Source organism: Zonotrichia leucophrys, chromosome 5 (genome assembly GCF_028769735.1).
Source record: "Zonotrichia leucophrys gambelii isolate GWCS_2022_RI chromosome 5, RI_Zleu_2.0, whole genome shotgun sequence".
NCBI lineage: Eukaryota > Metazoa > Chordata > Aves > Passeriformes > Passerellidae > Zonotrichia > Zonotrichia leucophrys.
In genome coordinates this window covers 7,345,954-7,362,999 of record NC_088175.1, presented here as the reverse complement: position 1 = coordinate 7,362,999, position 17,046 = coordinate 7,345,954, and the positions used below count along the sequence as shown (strand labels likewise).

Here is a 17,046-nt window from a genome sequence, read left to right as displayed (position 1 = left end):
CTGGCAGATGAGCTCTTGCCAACTTTGCTGTAACAGTTTAGGATGTATTTGTCCTTTTGTCCTTCCCCCTCAGTGTTCTCTGCCCCTCTCCCAGAAGATGCTGACCTCCTGCAGCAGACAGGGCCATGGACAATGGTGGGGCTTACTGAGGCAGAGGCTGTGTGAATTCCTCTGGAGGATGAGACAGAGCTGAGCCACCAGCCTGGATCTGGCATGCCTCCCCTGCAGGCACTTGGCCAGCTCTGCTAGAGGGCTCCAACCTTCAGTGCAGGAGCACCAGCACACAGCTGGGAGGGGGAACTTCAAAACCAGCTGCAGCTGTTTGCTGTGAGTACAAGGAGGAATGGTGAACCCTTAATCCTGCAAATACTCATGCATGTGTTTATAACTGTGAGCAGTTCCAGGAACTTCAGAGGGGCTTGAAGTGAAATTGGCACGTAAACGCTGCAGAGCAGAGAGCCTGCATTTGCACGGGGCCGAGCTAAGAAAGCTTTGATTCTCACACATTGGAGCAATATGTCTCTGCAGGCAGATGACACTGCAAGAAAGGTCCCCCAGTCTGGTTTAGGCCTTCTTCCTTTCCCAGCTGCATCCTGAGATCAAGAGCGGCCGCCTCCCTGACTGCCAGAGCAGCCAGCGGCCATTCCCTGGCCCTGTGGGTGGCAGCAGGATGGAGAGGGTGGGCACGGTGCCCTGCACTGCTCCTCCTTGGCAGAGAGCACAGCCGGGGGCTCTGCCTCTCTCAGAGCTGCCCTCAGGTGAGCCTCACCCCAGAGAATATCTGCATGTGTGCTGCATGAGCAGAGAGAGGAGCAGGCACTGACAAGGGCTGTCCTGACAGAGCTGTGCCAGCACATCCTCGGGCTGGCCAGACACTGCTGGCTCTGCTTGCCCAGCCCTGTGTAGGCAACCCGAGGAATGGTTTTGGGAACATGTCACCATCTACTTTTGCAGCTATTTTTGCTTCTTAGTCAGAGGCCTGACATCCTGAATTGAATCCGTGGCTAGCTGTGCTGCTGAGTAACCAGCAGAGTATAAAAAGGCCTCTCCTCAGAGAGAGCTCAGGCAGAGCCAGCAATGCCAGCCTTTGGGGGCTTGGGCTGAAGCATCTGAGTAAAAACAGCCCACATTTGTCAGAGGTGCTGGGCACCCTGAGCTGCTAGTACACTTCATGTAATTTATGCTTTTTTTTTTTTTTTTCTTCAGGGCATGTTGAAGAACGGCATTCCCGATGGCTCATTTCCCCAGGGGCTGTCTCTGGCTCCACGGTCTGGAAGCGCTTCCCAAGGACCGCCTCCCATGGATGCCCCCTGGCCTCCTCCGGCTCCGGGTCTGGAATCCCGACATTTGTGAGGAGCTCAGACGCCGAGGGTCTGGGTCAGGCCAAGCCCCGGCTCCTCCCGGCTGTCCCCAGGACAAAAAGTGGCAGACGATCAGCGCCCCCGGGAGCCGAGGCTCCCACCAGGTCCCTGCCAAGCCCAGCCTGACTCTAACGCTGCCAGAGCCTTCGCTGGCACTTCATTAAGGTGCCTAATGAGCACACCAGCGTGCAGGGGTACTCTGCACTGACTGCGAGTCTGGGAACCTCATACCCAACAAATCCCACATAAACATTTCCAAAGATTAAAAAAATAACTTGTAGGAGCAGCCGCTAAACTGGCATTAAACTGGCGTGTTTTAAGCAAGAAAAGCCATGAAGTTACAGAGAAATCTGCACTCACGGTATTATTATAAACTACGAAACAGCCTTTAGTAACACTGTCACAAAACAATTTCTCACATATTACAATATAAACAAAGACTTTTTTTTCCCCCTTCCTCCTTAAAGAGATACACCCTGGCTTCTGCCCCCTTTTCCAGCAGCGCTTGAACCCGGACGCTGCAGAAGGAGAAGGTTCAGAGGGAGCTGTCAGAGCCTCTCCCCCTGCCCATGGCTCCCCCGAGCCCCCCGGGAAGCAGGAGCGCCCTGCGGGTGGATCCCAGCCCCAATGCACAGCAATTAGCTCTGTTCTCCCGCCAGGATTTGCGGCTTAGCCCTTAAAAGCCGTTTCATAAATATTCGATGGCCTTTCCGACAGGGTAATGTGCCTCTGTGACATTAAAGAGGAAACTCTGCGAAGGGGAGGGATGACAACAAATTTATCCACCAATAGCACACTCTTTTGGCACAAAAGCACATTCTTATCTTTACATCCCATAATGAGAAGGCAGGGACGGGACTGTTGCTACAGCTCTCTGGGTGGGTAGATGTGCAGTGCAAGGCAAGGGTGGCTGTAAACTGTTTGATATTTTTTCCCCCTTGCCTTTGCAAAGAGAAGCACCCGCGCTTGCGGTCCCGCAGTGGTTTCAGTGTGAGCCCCTGGTGAGGAGGACTGCCCACACCATGTCAGACTGCGAGGGACTGCCTGTGGGTAAGCGCCAGATTTATATTTACCCCGGGTCCCGCCGGCTGGCTCGCATTCTCGGATTGCAAAGGCGCAGATCTCCTGCTTTCAGCGGGAGAGCAGAAAGTGCCCGAGAGCACCGCGGGTGCTGGTGCGGGGCTCGGAGCCGTGCGCAGGCTGGGAGGGGGCACTGCCGGGATTTTGTCCTCAGGAACAGCGGCTGGGCAGCAGGAGGGCGTCTGGAATTCAGGCTGGTGGAGGGCTGAGGGTCGCTATCCGCAGGGATGATGGTATCGATGTCCTGAGCTCACCGAGGGGAGTGTGTGGGGATGGAATGGGATGGGATGGGTGCTGCGGGAGCAGGCACTGTGTGTCTGTGCTGTTTGCTCCTTGATAAACCTTCCCGGATGGTAACGGACACAGCCAGGGCAGATAAATGGAATGCAAAGGGTTTGTTTGCTGAAAGGAAATAGAAATGTACATTGTTGTTAAAATAAGGGCATTGCACACTTTGCCTGTGTCTGGGAAGGAATCCCGTGCTGGAGCTTGAGGCTGTATCTGTCAAACTTCACTGAGCAGAAGAGCATGTCAGCAAGAAGCATGTTTCTCAGCTGGTTTTTTTAAAACTTCTATAGGAACTGTAAATATTATCTAGGCTGCCTGTAGAAAAGGAAACTTGTCAAAATGATAGCCTTACTCTCTACCAAGGCATTTTACTAATAAAGAGATGGACTACTGGAAATGCCTTTTATTTTTTATTTTACCATGGCAAGCATTTATCTTTTCAGATGAATATGTATATGCAACATGTGCTGTGTAGCACTCCTGTTCCATTGGTCTGTGCATCAAAGATGAGGTTCTGGGCTAAAAAGTGTGGCAGGGGAAGGAGAAGGCTGCTGCAGTGTTTTTCTTCTTTCCTCCTCTCTCTGCTTCCATTTTACAGAGCAAATCCCAGGTCCAAAACGGCTCAGTCATAACTAGAGTGGAAAAATATAAATTATGTATATGGTGCAGAGTGAGCTGCACCATGCACAATTCCATGGGCTGTTGCTATCAGCTGAAGACAGGAAAGATGAAAATGAGTATTTCCTGCCTATCTGCTCAAATGGGTGAACTGTTAACCAGCAAAGTTTCACTTCTACAGGCTTTGATTTTAAGGGCCTGGCCCCAGTTTGCTTATTAAGCACTTTGAGTTGGGGATGGGATATTTCAGGGTGACAGGATCAGTATCAGCTGGCATCTGATATTAATGATGAAACTGATATTGAGAGTGCATGGCATCTTGTGTGCAGAAATTACTGATATCTCAATTACCTACACTGCTGAAAGGACCTTTGAGTTTTCTTCCAGAAAAACATTAGTGGGTGCATTGAGGGAAGGAAGCAATTTCCTACAGACAGGAATGAAAAATAAAGTGATGTTTAGACGTGGATTAGAAATGTGTCAGAAACAGAGCAAAAATTGTTCTCCCAATAATTCTCCCATGCTGCTTCCAGGCCTGCTCCCAGGAAGCAGGGCTCACCTTGCCCAATGCCAGGGGAACCTGTCCCAAGGGACACCTGCTTCACGGACCTGGCAAAATATCCTGTACTTACAGACATGTGGATGCCTTATATTAATATAAAAATATGCACCAAACCAGCAGTGGACAGAGAAATGGGAGTACTCCATCAGAGTTAATAAGCAATCTTAGTGAACCAGTTGCTGACAGCTTGTTTTTCATATCAAGGAATTTTGAAATAATTCTCTTTGTGGCTGTTGCTCTTTTACTAGCTAGGTCACAGTTTAAAACTTTAGCCATTTAAAACTTAACACTCCATAAAAGGATTTGCAAAAAATCATCATCAAACCTTCCAGTGCACTGCTTAGTGTTCACTAGTGCAGAAATGCCCCTTTGCTGAATCCAATGAGCACAGCAAGGCTGGAACTGTACATCCAAAATCCTTGGTTTTGAATGCAGCCAGATAATACAGCTACAAAAAGTTGGTGCAGTGACAGATATCATTAGCACTGCAATGTGGCTGCAGTCCAGAGCCCTGCTTCGAACACAAACCCTACAGCCCCGTGCATGTGCCCGTGTATACACATGCACAGGGCTATAAATAAGTGTGGCCAAAGCTCAATATTAGTGTCAAGTGCATGCAGTGCCTCAGTAACCTCTTTGCAAAGGGTATGCCTCACGAACAACCTGGAGAGTTGCACTTTGTAGTTACAGGAAATTAATGCCAGAGTTTTTAGACTGCTTGCAGCCTACACAAGAATGTGGCAGGAACAGCTGTGTAATTGTTCCCTCAGAAAAGCAACTTGGGGGGAATGGCTGAATACAATCTTTGACTTAAATAGCTGGATATGATTGGCTTGATACGCCACTAATTTTTTAAGAGACTTTATTCAGTAAGAGTATCCTACTTCAGTGCTGGAAATGGTTATGCAATTTTTCGTGATGAAGGCATTGGGTGTTTTTAAATTACTGGTTTCTGTTCAATTCCAGCATGCCTGCACCCTTTCACTGTTGTGGAATGGAAAATTAAACATGTGATGCAAACAAAGTTTTATTTTGTTGTTTGGATGTAGTACAGAAGATATTAAAATAGGATCTTAAATGTCAGAATACAGATTACGTGTAAGCAAGCGTACAGTTCAATTCTGGATTGAATTCCTATAAAAAAAAAAGACATTTGAAAAGCTTTTGAGATTGAAAGTGAACAGAATTCTAAAATTTACACTAATAATTTCCCATTGTAACACAGGGTTATAAAGAAAGAAAGAAAGATCAGTCACCTCAAGACAAATGCTCTCCTATTCCTTCCTCATTAGCAATTATTGACATAGAGATGCTATCCATGAGTGCCAGCTACATAGATTTCTTGTCACTCCTACAAGCAGATAAAAGAAAAGCACATCAATTATTTAAGTGCTTCCCTTGTGTGTATTATTTTCCTCTTGTAAGGAGTCGTGGCTCAGTCTCTGAACGGCTGAACAGCTTTTCACGCACCCAGCATTTTGATTAGGAATATATGAGTCATGATGGTTCTGCTTCTCAACACAAACCTTTTGACTTCAGAAAAATCTCTGAAGTCATGCGAGGGCTCTTCAAGTGCCTCTTTTCTTTCTTTCTTTCTTTCTTTCTTTCCTTTCTTTCCCTCTTTCTTTACTTTCTTTTTTTTCTTTCTTTCTTTCTTTTTTCTTTCTTTGCTTTCTTTCTTCTTTCTTTCTTATTTCTTTCTTTCTTCTTTCTTTCTTTTTTCTTTCTTTCTTTCTTCTTCTTCTTCTTCTTTCTTCCTTCCTTCTCCTTCTTCCTTCTTGCGATTACTTCCTCTTTTCTCTTCCTGATCCTCACTTCTTCCTGCACCCATCATTTTGCATTCAATAATTCTTCCTTCCTTCCTACCAATCCTTTTACTTCCTTCTCTTCATGCGGCTTCTCCTTTTTTCTTCTTCCTTCTTCTTTCTTTCTTTCCCCTTTCAGCCCCAGACTGACTTTGAACAGCATGGGTAACTTCTTGTGGATAACACCACTGTTGAAATAACACAGGGTATTGAGCCATAACAGATGAAGATTATAATGCTGAAGAAGAACACCAGGAGTCTCATATATGCATTCTTTCTCTGTTATTTACTGCAACAGGGCTGAGAAGGGAAGAAACAGAACCGATGTAGCTTGTTCTGCAGCAGGTGGCATGCGAATCTAAAGAAATTTCCCTAAAATTCCTCACAACCTTTTATTGGCCTTGTTTCAGTAGAGGAAGAAGCAAGACTTTTCATGTGAAATATGTTCCTGACTCTTTAACTAAATACTTCCTTTCAGAGCTAAAATTACATGTTTCAAACATGTCTGTAAGACAGACTGGAGCCAGCTGATAAAATTGGTGTTTTCCAAATTAGGATATCCCAGAAAAATATGGGAATTTAGATTTCCTGAAATTCAACACATTCTGCACAGTCATGGAGAGTCCATTTTTCTCAGCCAGAGAGACTGTGAGGGAGCAAGGCCTCCAGCTCCCACACTGTACTTCTCTAACAGCTACTGGGAATAAAATATGGCCCACATGCATTTCTGTAACAAAAAATCATCACCCAGCGCACATGAGCACTACTCCTGCCAAATAAAATTGTCCTGCTTTCACATACTCATATTAGCATAGGACTGTGCTTGAAATTCACATTTCATTAGATTTGGTAAAGAATGTCTATCTTTTTGCAGATAAGGTGGTGGAGCACCACTTCTGCATCACACAGTTTGCAGGGTGAGCCCTCAGTAAGAGGCACCAGCCTGAAATCCCCTTGCAGAATGTCTGTGCAGACTGCAGCTAGTGCTCAGGGATAAGTAGACAAGTGGGAAGGTTTCTCCAGCATATCAAGCCAGTGCTGTAGTTTAGGAATGAAATGGAATGACTCCAGCATCTCAAGAGAGGGGTCTGCAGGATGAGCCACAGCTCCTGACTGCACTAAGCCCACCAGCACTGGCTTGCATGCTCAGAGCTCCCCAGGAGCAGCCCCTGCCAGGGGAAGGTGAACCCAGGGTGATGAGCACCTGGCAAGTATCTGTACCATTTATCAGGGTTTGGGATGGATAAACACTTCACAGAAACTCTAATCTTAGTGTATGGACCCCTTGGCAAACTTATTTCCTTCTGCATTTAGGAAGTCAGCTTACGAGATGAATGCTAGCTATTAGAAACAGTCACACATTTTTCAATAGAGTGTTCTTTCATCACAAAATACAGATGTTACTAATTCAAAATGCAACATTTTGTTGACAATAACAATATATGAACACATTTCCAAAGACCGTATTTTTGAAAATTGAAATTGAGTGGGAGCAAGACAGAAAGCCTTTGGATGCTCAGGTAAAATAAAATCAAATAAAATTTGATCTGAGAGTATTGCCCCAGTTTGATGAAAATGGAATAGAAATACCAGAATTATCTTGGCAGATGGGAATCCTCCTTCTGACCAGCTCTGCCGCTCCTCCAGAAATTCCATGTGTCCTCAGTCTCTGTGAGCATTGCCTTGAGCAGCAGGGGCTGTGCATTCAGGGGGCAAACACTGATGATGATGATGATGATGATGATGATGATGATGATGATGATGATGATGATGAAGCAATCATGGTTTAAAGTTTTAGAGAGGGTTTGGAACACGAAGATCAGACAACCACACTAGCAAAAATTTAGTGACTGTGGTGCCCTATAAATCCATGTTTTGCAAGAAAAACCCCAGGAGTATATTTATGGTGATGAGCAAGCCCCATGGAGACACCAGGTTGGGAGCCTGCCAGAGGTGTGCCTGGAAAGCCCTCTCTGTTCATACAGTATTTTAAGACAGCCCCATGAGTCAAAATATTCAGGCTACTGTCCATGAAGAGTTAAAATCACCTGGGTGCAGCCTTCACCTGGTGAGGGCTGAACCTGGGTAAAAGAGCCTGCTGAGGAGGGGTTCCCACCTTCAGACAGGGTTTTCAATGGCTCAGCTGTGCTCTCTTCCCATGCACCTCCTTAGATGTTTGTTGAGGGAAAAGGGGCTTTTCCATTTGGGAGAAATCTGAGGCCTCCCAGACCACAAAGCATTTCAGTGCTGAGAAAGGGAGAGAGCTGGGAGAGAGACAGAGGGCAAGGGGCAGCTCCACATCTGCACTTGGGCAAAATGCCACGCATGGCAAAGTTCTTTGTCACCAAAAGCAAAGATGAAAGAAGGTGATCTCTGTTGCAGCCCAGTCTTAGGGGGTTCTCAATAGGGGTTCAGCCTAGCTTAAGCAAAATTAGTGTACTTGTACACAGCTGGGTAGCACAACACCCCTGTGCCACTCATAAAGTGACATATTTCTGACAACTAGCTTAAAAGTTTGCAACCAATTAAAAAAATGGCAATCTCTGTTGCTAGCTCTGTTTTTCTCCTGCAGCACGGGTGTCCTGCCCCTGAGGCCTGGTGGTGGTTCTGTGGGAGCTTGACCATGTCCCAGGAGAGTCCTGAGATAGGCACTGGGTTAGTCTTCATCTCCCACCTCTGCCTTTAAAGTAGCAGGTGAGGTTTCCTTCTAGACTAACTGGACTAGAACTAGACTACTGGGCTAGTCTAACTAGTCTACTTGTTCTAACTAGACTACTGGGCTAGTCTAACCAGCTGGCAAACAGGGCCTGTGCCAGTTCCCTGCTTTTCTGAAGCAGAATGTGAGTGTGTCTGCTGTGTGCTGCAGAGGCTCCAAACACATTAACACCCATTTTCCCAAGAAAATGTTGGTTTATTTGTTTGTTTGTTGGTTTTCTTTCTTTGCGGAGGGGTGCAGAAGGAGGACAGCTCTTTCAGGCAGTCAGTAGAGGCAGTAGAAGTTTGCATGAACATTTTCTGCTGGTGGTTAAGGATCTAGTTAGGAAATACAGAAGATGCTGCATCTTTCCCAAGTGCTCCTCCCCTCCTCCCCCATTCCAATGGGAGGATTTTCCTTATCTGTAGAAATAGTTGGAAGCTATAGTTTGTCCCAGGGTCTGTGAGCAAGAGCACTTGCACTGTACTGCACATTTCTGAGCAGTCTTATTCCATGATGTTTGCAGGAACTTAAGGCATGAAAAAACAACCGGACTGTTTTTCCTCCTCCTCTCCTCCATCCCTCATAACATCTGCAGTATTTCCAACATATTCTGTGTTAAGCCATCAGCATTTGGAAGCCATAATTGCATTTAACAATGTCTGGAGCCTTCTCTTGCTGCAGATCTGTTATACAGACAGTAATTTAGAGGGTGGGGCCCCCTTCCCTTCCTTTGCCATTCAGACTGCAAACTGAATGCTCTGAGTGTGCCCTCCCAAAAACCTGGCCAGTGCCCAGTCTCTCATCATCATATTCAGTTGCTTCTCTGTCCCTGTTATTTCTTTCCTTGCAGACTGTGATCAGCTCCCTCTCCACACACTGGTGGCTTCCACAATTAAATTTGTAATGTTAGGGATTACCTCACATCTCAGACTTCCTCTAAAACTGACATAAAAGACTGTCAAGATCCCCCAAATGGGAAAGAAGCTCTGGGGCAGAGGAATGGGCTCCTGTCAGATGCCAGGTGCTGGACACATTCATGGTGCCCAGGATCAGTTCCCTGCAGGAGTCCTGGGTTTCATGGAGCAGCTGAAGTCACCCTTGAGCCAGCAGGGCACACAGGGACTGGCAGAGCTGCTCTTTGCCTCTGCACACGGTCTGTCACTCATTCACATTGCTTTGGGAAGAAAAGCAAGCCCTCGCTCAGAGGACTCCAAACTGGGCTCAGTGAAATCATTGTGACCCTGCAGGAATCACCACAAATTCTGAGAAGACTTTGGGAAGTACAATGCTGTCTCCATCACAAAAACCAGAGCATTTCAGAGAGGAGCCAATGGCTGATTTACCTCAGGCAGTTTTTCCACACTGCCCAGGTGGGAACCCCCAGCCCCACATCACTGCTCTCATGTTTGTATGGCTCAAATTTCCACCACCTCAGTGCTCCTTGGGAGAACACAGGCTCATCCCCATGAAGTATTATGAAGGCATGAAATTAAGTTTGGAGAGATGTTTGAAAGGTTTAGGTCCAAAATCCCCTCAAAATCCATTGATACTACCTGCAAACTTGACATTTCCTGTGATTCCTACCTATCTTGCAGATAAATACACACTTACACGCTTGTCTTTTGTGATGTGTTTGTGGAGCTGCAGGATGTGCTCTGGCTTTGCAATCACACAGTGCATCCAGAACACTTCCCAGTGACTAACATAGTTACTGTGAAAATGGTAAAATCCTGGCTGCTGAACCACAAGGGGAAAACTCTTGCAGTCAGACAACTTGCCTGAAGAGTGTGCTGAGAGAGAAAGGAAAAAGGAAAGGAAAGGAAAGGAAAGGAAAGGAAAGGAAAGGAAAGGAAAGGAAAGGAAAGGAAAGGAAAGGAAAGGAAAGGAAAGGAAAGGAAAGGAAAGGAAAGGAAAGGAAAAGGAAAGGAAAGGAAAGGAAAGGAAAGGAAAGGAAAGGAAAGGAAAGGAAAGGAAAGGAAAGGAAAGGAAAGGAAAGGAAAGGAAAGGACACACACACAAAGAGCTGTGTGTAACACCTCTGAACACCTGATTTTTGAGCAGAGACTCAAAAACCTAAAGTGATGACAGCAAGCTGAGCATCTCAGGTTGCACTTGATCATGAGATTATGAAGGACCTGAGTTCAGATTAAATTTATAATTTGCACATCTCCCACTCATGCTTTGGGACCATGACCCAGATTGTTTGAAATCAAACCTTTCCATTCAGTCCAATGAATTAGGATCACAGCTCTCAGAAATCTCAGCAATATCTTCATCCCCCTGACTCACCGGTACAAATTGTGGCTGGGTCAGTTCATTGTACTCCTCAGAGCAGCAGCCTGAGCCCTGTGCTGTGTGGTTGGTGAGATTTGCTGGGTGAGGTTCCACCAGCAAACACTCATGGTGCATGGCAAGCACCAGGCATTAGTCACACTGTGTCCCAGCACAATTGCTCAGAGAAATGTATTTATATTTGCACTAATTAAAACTTAGTGAATGTTTCATATTGCCCCTACTGAAACATTGCTAGATATGACTCAGCAATGTCACACAGAGAGCCATGGCTGCAGAATTATTCAGAGTTTATATGTGAGAGACTGAGGTACATTAAGATTAAGCCAAAAATGGTTCCCAGTGTTGTGGGTGTGTAATTGGAGATGCCAAGGAGCTCCTCTTTCAGAGCACCCAGCACACCACTGTATTTCACATATTCAAGCTCCATGGGCAGCTGTGAGCACTGGGCATGTCCATAAATCAGACCTGTGGTCTCTGCTCCAGAATGAGGAGATGAGGAACCTGCCATTGGTGACTATTTGGGAAAACCTGGCTTCCCACAGTGCTCCATGGACCAACTTCTCCCTTCAAGGGCTGCTCTGTGGCTGCAGCACAGATGCAATGCAGTTCCCAGCAGAACTTTTCCAGCTAATTGAACCTGAAATTGTCCTTGATCTTCCTGGACCGCTGTACTTTACCATGTTGAATATTTTCTAGAGGTGAAGATAGGATGTTATGATAAACAGCATATTGGAAACACATATCTCATGAAATACAAGATACTTGAACTAGATCTCTAGCAATGAGTATTCTTGTTATAGTTATAACTTGATATTTCAGCAATTGCTTGGAGATGCTCTGCAATGTCAATACCTCACACAAAAACACTTCTGATACAGGAAACCTGTCTTTGGGACACTAAATCTGTCATTTTCAGCAGCTCTTTATCTCAAATCAGAGGTTCCCAGGTTCATCTTGTTGCTGTGATAGTCAGCTGGCCTTCTGACACCCATATGACTTGGGCATGACATTGCAATCTCTTTGTGCTGGAGGCATATGGACCACATGTGGAAAGGATTTGGAGAAGGAAACTGTTATTTCCTGCATCTACCATAAATTCCAAATGGTATATTCAGGCATAACTCATAACTGGTTCAAAACCAGACAGTGCATTGACGAAATGGAAACAATTTATCTGGGAAACCTCATCTAAACTGTTTGATTATTCTTAGTGCTGCCAACTCTTTGATGTTTATCATGAGCCTCTTAAGACTTGTTTTAATTCTTTTTTTTTCCCTAAAGCCAGGTTTCTTTGGTCATGATTTTTTGGTGGCTGTCAAAATGTCTATGCACTGTGTGTTTTCACACAGTCAGCAACACATGGGGCTTGTTATGCCACTGGAGACTGGGGATTTATTTGCAAAGATGTTTTGGTCAGGTATTTAAACATCCAAGGCTTAAGGAGAGGCATCATGTGGGAAAGTGTGAGAGAATCTGCAATGTCTGGAACAGATACGGTAGACTGAGGCATACAGTGCTCACATATGTAGGATGGAGAATAATATTTCTCTAACAAAAGCTGTCTTTCTAAACACCAACCACATTGCTGCATGTTTTCATTTTGAATCATTTAATGAAAAAATTGGAAAACTCCAGGGAAAGCATTCAATCTGCTCACAGTTGTTCACAGGAGGGGTGTTTGTTTTCTCAGCAAACTCCTCTCCTACAATTATTTGGTTTCTCCTGGCACACAGAGGAGCTGGAGAGTCTTTTTGCTGTCCTTTACCATTCCCGGCCTACTCTGATGCCCAATAAAGTGGGAGGAGTAAGAAGACATTTTCACTATTCTTCCACTACACTGGAAGAAGAAAACCACTGAAAATTGATCAGATGCCACATTTTTGTTGAGGCATGGTGACTCTCACTCCCTGCTGTAGGAGTTTCTGTGCTCAGGCCAATCAAAACATAACCAACACCAGCAAGGATGCAGCACAATTTTTTGCTTTGGGGATGCAGAGGGATCATCAGACCCTGAGCATCTCCCTGCTTCATTCTGCCTTTGGGGTTTCAGCAGAACAAAGCCAGTTCCTGAGGTAGCACAAGTGCTCCTGTGCCACATCTCTCATTCCCAAGGTCAGGGGTCCCTGCAGAGGAAGGGACAAAGAGGAGCACCCAAAAAAGCAGGAGAAAACTCATTCTGGCTATGAGACACAGCCAGCTAGAAGCTGAACATCTCAGTTTTGTCCAAGGGGGTGATACAGGATTAGAAAATACTTGTTTGTACTAAACAGATTTTATTTTCTCTCACAGAAATATGCCTCAGAGTTGAGCACGTGCATTTGCTTCCTTTTCCTAGTGAAGTTCCGCAGCTGGGTTATCCTAAATAATGGTGCCAAATCTTTAAATATTTCCTTGTTCTGAGATGATTGCTCAATTGACAATCTGCCTTGTTAGTCAAGCTGCCTTGAGGGACAGTGGAGAACTGGAGACAAGGGGATGTTTTAGTGAGTCCCACAGAGAGTGAGAGAAGGCTGTGGCAGGAACCTTGTCTCCTGCTGGGGCCGGTCCATCCCAGCACGGCCCCAAGCCCACCCAAAGAGCTGCTCTGTGCCACCTGGGCTCCCAGAGCAATCCCCAGGGGAGCTGTTTGTAGTGAAGGGCCAGCACAAGGAGATCTAATTTATTTTCCACTACTTGGCACAGTGCCTTGCCATGGGCCACCCTGCTCACCAGCCAGTCCTGGAGAATGCCAAGGGGTGAAGGCAGCTGGGCAGGCACCCTCCAGTGCAGCTTCTGCAGGTCTGGCCTTGCTCTCCTGTGCAAAGTCACTTGTTACCTGCAATGAGTCCCAGACCTGTCCTCTCAACAGCCCATAGCATCTGATGAGCCCATGTACTCAAACTTCTGTGTTGATCCAATATCAAATATCTATAAAAGGTGCAAAAAATCAGCAGGAGTGCTAAACACTCACTGAGCTCAGACTATGGTCAGAGATAGTCCCAGGCTCCTGCCCGGAGAGGGAGGTTAGCTTTAGTTCAGTCAGAGGTTATTAGACCCCTTTTTCTCCTTCCATTATTTCCCAAAACCACTTACCAGAACTGAGTTATCTTCCTTGTCTGAATTGTCTGGCTACAGATGATGTTTGGCTGCTTTGTCTGTACTTTCAAGGCCTTATGCTAAATTTAGACAAGGAGGAGATTCTTCTCCTCTGGACCTTCATTTTGTGGGTTACTCACTGAATGCTGCAGGCACAATGTGAGTTAAAATCCCATTTGCTGCACAGCCAAGTGGGTTAGGGCTGGAAAATTGATTTCTTCTTGCTGCTTACTAGAGCTCCACATGCCCTTCATGTGAAGGGCACATGCCTTGTGCCTTGAGGATGCTGCTGTGGGTTTCCAAAGAGTCAGGATCACCTTTTGCTTTTTCACATGTTCCCTAAGACAGGCACTTAAAAATTCTCTCTTCAGCTGTGTATGGGGACCTCAGGAGAGCCTAAATAAATGATATCTGTGCTGCAGTGTGGTGCTCCCTGGAGACTCTTCCTCTGAGACCTCTCTGGCCTTTCTTCACTTCTTCGAGTCCTGCCCATCTGCTGCTGCCTTCCTTGCTCTGCCCACCAGCAAGCCTTGGGAAAATACCTTGATTTTATCCAGAGAGGAAAGAGGGAGCATCAAAACACCAATTGTAAGAATTCATGGCAGTAATGTTTTTGCATCTGAATACTCATGAAGTAGAAATGCAAAGTAATTTTCTGTTCTCAATGAAGAGCATGAAAAAAAATTCTTTGTACTTATGAACAGAAAGCATCTTCTACTGTTTTAGCATCTTTAATAAAGGTGTGTTTCTCCAGTTCTTATGTGATAAGCATGGAATTCTAGCAAGTATCCAGTGATGACACAAACTACAATAGTGAAATATGATCCACTTGCTCGTGTCACTGAAACCTCAGAGGGGCATTACAGCTTCAGCAGGGTTCATTTGAGGTATGCTACTTAAGGTAATAGGGCTGGACAATCTCATTAAGATTTATTTCCACCCCATTTAAGCACGGGTTCAAAAGTCCAACTGGAGCTGTACTGGCTTTATCTTTGGCTTACAGAAGAGATTGGAAAAAGAGGTAAACAGAAAACACTCACTCAGCCAGGCCATGAGACTGCAGTATGGAGCAGACACAGGCTTGTGCCAGGCTTGGAGGCTGAGAAAATTGGAACAAACTTTTCATCCTTATTACATTGCATAGGCTTTTTACTTCTATTTCCCTTGCCATGGAATTTAGGAGATATTGCATCATTCCATTAGGGAGAGGGAGGCACAAAAACAATTACATCTGCTCTTCTTTAATGGTAGTTCACCACGTTCACTGGATGTCTTCCAGACCTGAATTTGTCTGTACCCATTAGGGAAATGTATTGGTTAGGAAAAATACATTTTCAAACATTTCAGCTTGTGTTGCAGATTCCCTAAGCAGTCTGAGATGTTTACAAAGCTCCCAGCACATCAGGCTTCTCCTCCCACAGACCACAGTATTGATGACAGTAATCCTTCTATCACACTCCAAGTGCTTCTCCTTGCTCCTGTTGTAGCCATCCAGACTGTGAGTTATTTGGCAGCATTTTTCTCTTTTTTTCAGTATAAAAGAGGCAGAGGAGATCTCACCTGAGAGAGGGGAATTTGCTAGATAGCAAAAGCAGCAGCCCCTGTATTTGCTGCAGTATCTTTTTGGTGAGAGTGAATAGAAGCTCCCAGATGCATCAAGTGCTCAAGGCTGGCTGCTCCTGCCCTAACAGACTCTTGGTGATGGTGCCCTGAGGCCCAGGAGCTTTTGGGATCAGACATTCTGTAAGCCAAAGGATGTCTGCTCAAGTCGCCAGCACAGTCCAGCTCTTCCTCCTGCAGGCAGCATCTCCTGGCTCATCCTGGTGGGAGGATGGACTGCAGACTGCAGGGCCAGCACCAAGGGGAGCCTTCAGCAGGCAGGTGATGCAAACAGCAGAGGACACAGCCCCAGGCATGTCCTTGGTGTTGTTCCACATCAGCCCAGTCGAGCCCTTTGGTCTGGGGGTGAATTTTCTTGTTCAGACATTGCACTCTCACCCTTCTCAGATTTGGTCCATCCTTTGTGGTTTACCCAAATCCAGAGTAAATGAGCACATCCAGAGGCCCCTGGAGAGTACTAAGACAGGGAAAGGCATTTGGGCCTCTCCAACACTTTCTGAGAGAGCCAGTTGAGAAGTAGATCCAGCACTGCTGCTCCCTAAGTTTGATTTCCTTGGCACTTGTTAGATGCACAGAAATGTACAATCACCACTGCCATGTAGACAGGACTAAAATTGGAATGTTTGGAAGAAAAATAAGGGATTGAATAGAAAGAAAAATGGAGTCGTCAGTTCTAAGGACCCATCACCATAGCATCAAGACATTGTTTACAAAACTTCTTTGTTAAGAAGTTTCCACATGCTCTTTCTTTCAATTTCAGTTAAACTCAACATAGTCACTGCTCTGGATTTAAACTGTGCCCTGAAAGGCCTAAAATCTAAACATGGAAACATTTAAGTCATGTGCTAAAAGAAGAAAGTGAAGCTGCATCCAGTGCTGTGTGAGGACCCTGGGCTGATCCTGGAGCTGCAATGGCCCCATCAACAGCCAGGTAAAATCCTCTGACAAGCCCCAGAGCTGCTGTGATGGAAGGAAAACCCAGACATGCCATTATTCAATGGGGAGACTCTCCTGCAAGCCCCAAAGCTGCTGTCCCCAGGTAGAAATCCCCCTGCAAGCTCCAGAGTTTCCATCCTGGGGTGGAAATCATTCTGCAAGCCCCAGAGCTGCTGTCTCATGGGGACAACCTTCATGTTATCCCCAGAGCTGCTGTCTTGGAAGTGCAAGGCTGGGTCAGAGGTAGCAAGAGCTGCCCAGTCAGCCTGGTGAGCCAGGACATAACACGGGCCCTCAATCCCTCCAACTGCATCTCCAGCTCTGCCCTGCACTGTCCTCTCCTGTGTGATCCAGGTGTGCTCCAGCCCAACAGCAGCAGAACACAGCCCTGCCTATTTTCAGTGGCTGAGGTGTGTGAAATGCAGTTTAGACTATGTCATGAAAAGAGAAAATTATTTGGGTAGTCAAACTTCAGTTTCTTTAATTTGGAATTTTTAAGAATATTTATATTTTTGAACGCAATGTTTAACCTGGCAGCATCCCATTAAAATGCTTTATATAAGCTTATTAGGAGCTTCTGTGCAGTTCTATATTTATTGCAATTAGCAAATATTAGTGGCTCAGACAAACTGCACGATAGTTTTTCTGCCCTACTCTTATTTTGTTCCTCATCTCCTTGCCTGCCATAACCTAAGCCTAGCTTAGATC

The 17,046-nt window shown here is 45.7% G+C and overlaps 1 protein-coding gene across 1 annotated transcript in view; it reads left to right on the top strand.

Annotated features, from left to right (window-relative positions):
• Window positions 1-1,225: 1,225 nt before the first annotated feature.
• EML1 (EMAP like 1) overlaps window positions 1,226-17,046 on the top strand; it is a 123,099-nt gene continuing 107,278 nt past the window's right edge. The window contains exon 1 of the mRNA XM_064713401.1: window positions 1,226-2,411. Coding sequence (XP_064569471.1) covers window positions 2,384-2,411 — 28 coding nt within the window. The 5' untranslated portion in view covers window positions 1,226-2,383. The remainder of the gene's footprint in view (window positions 2,412-17,046) is intronic.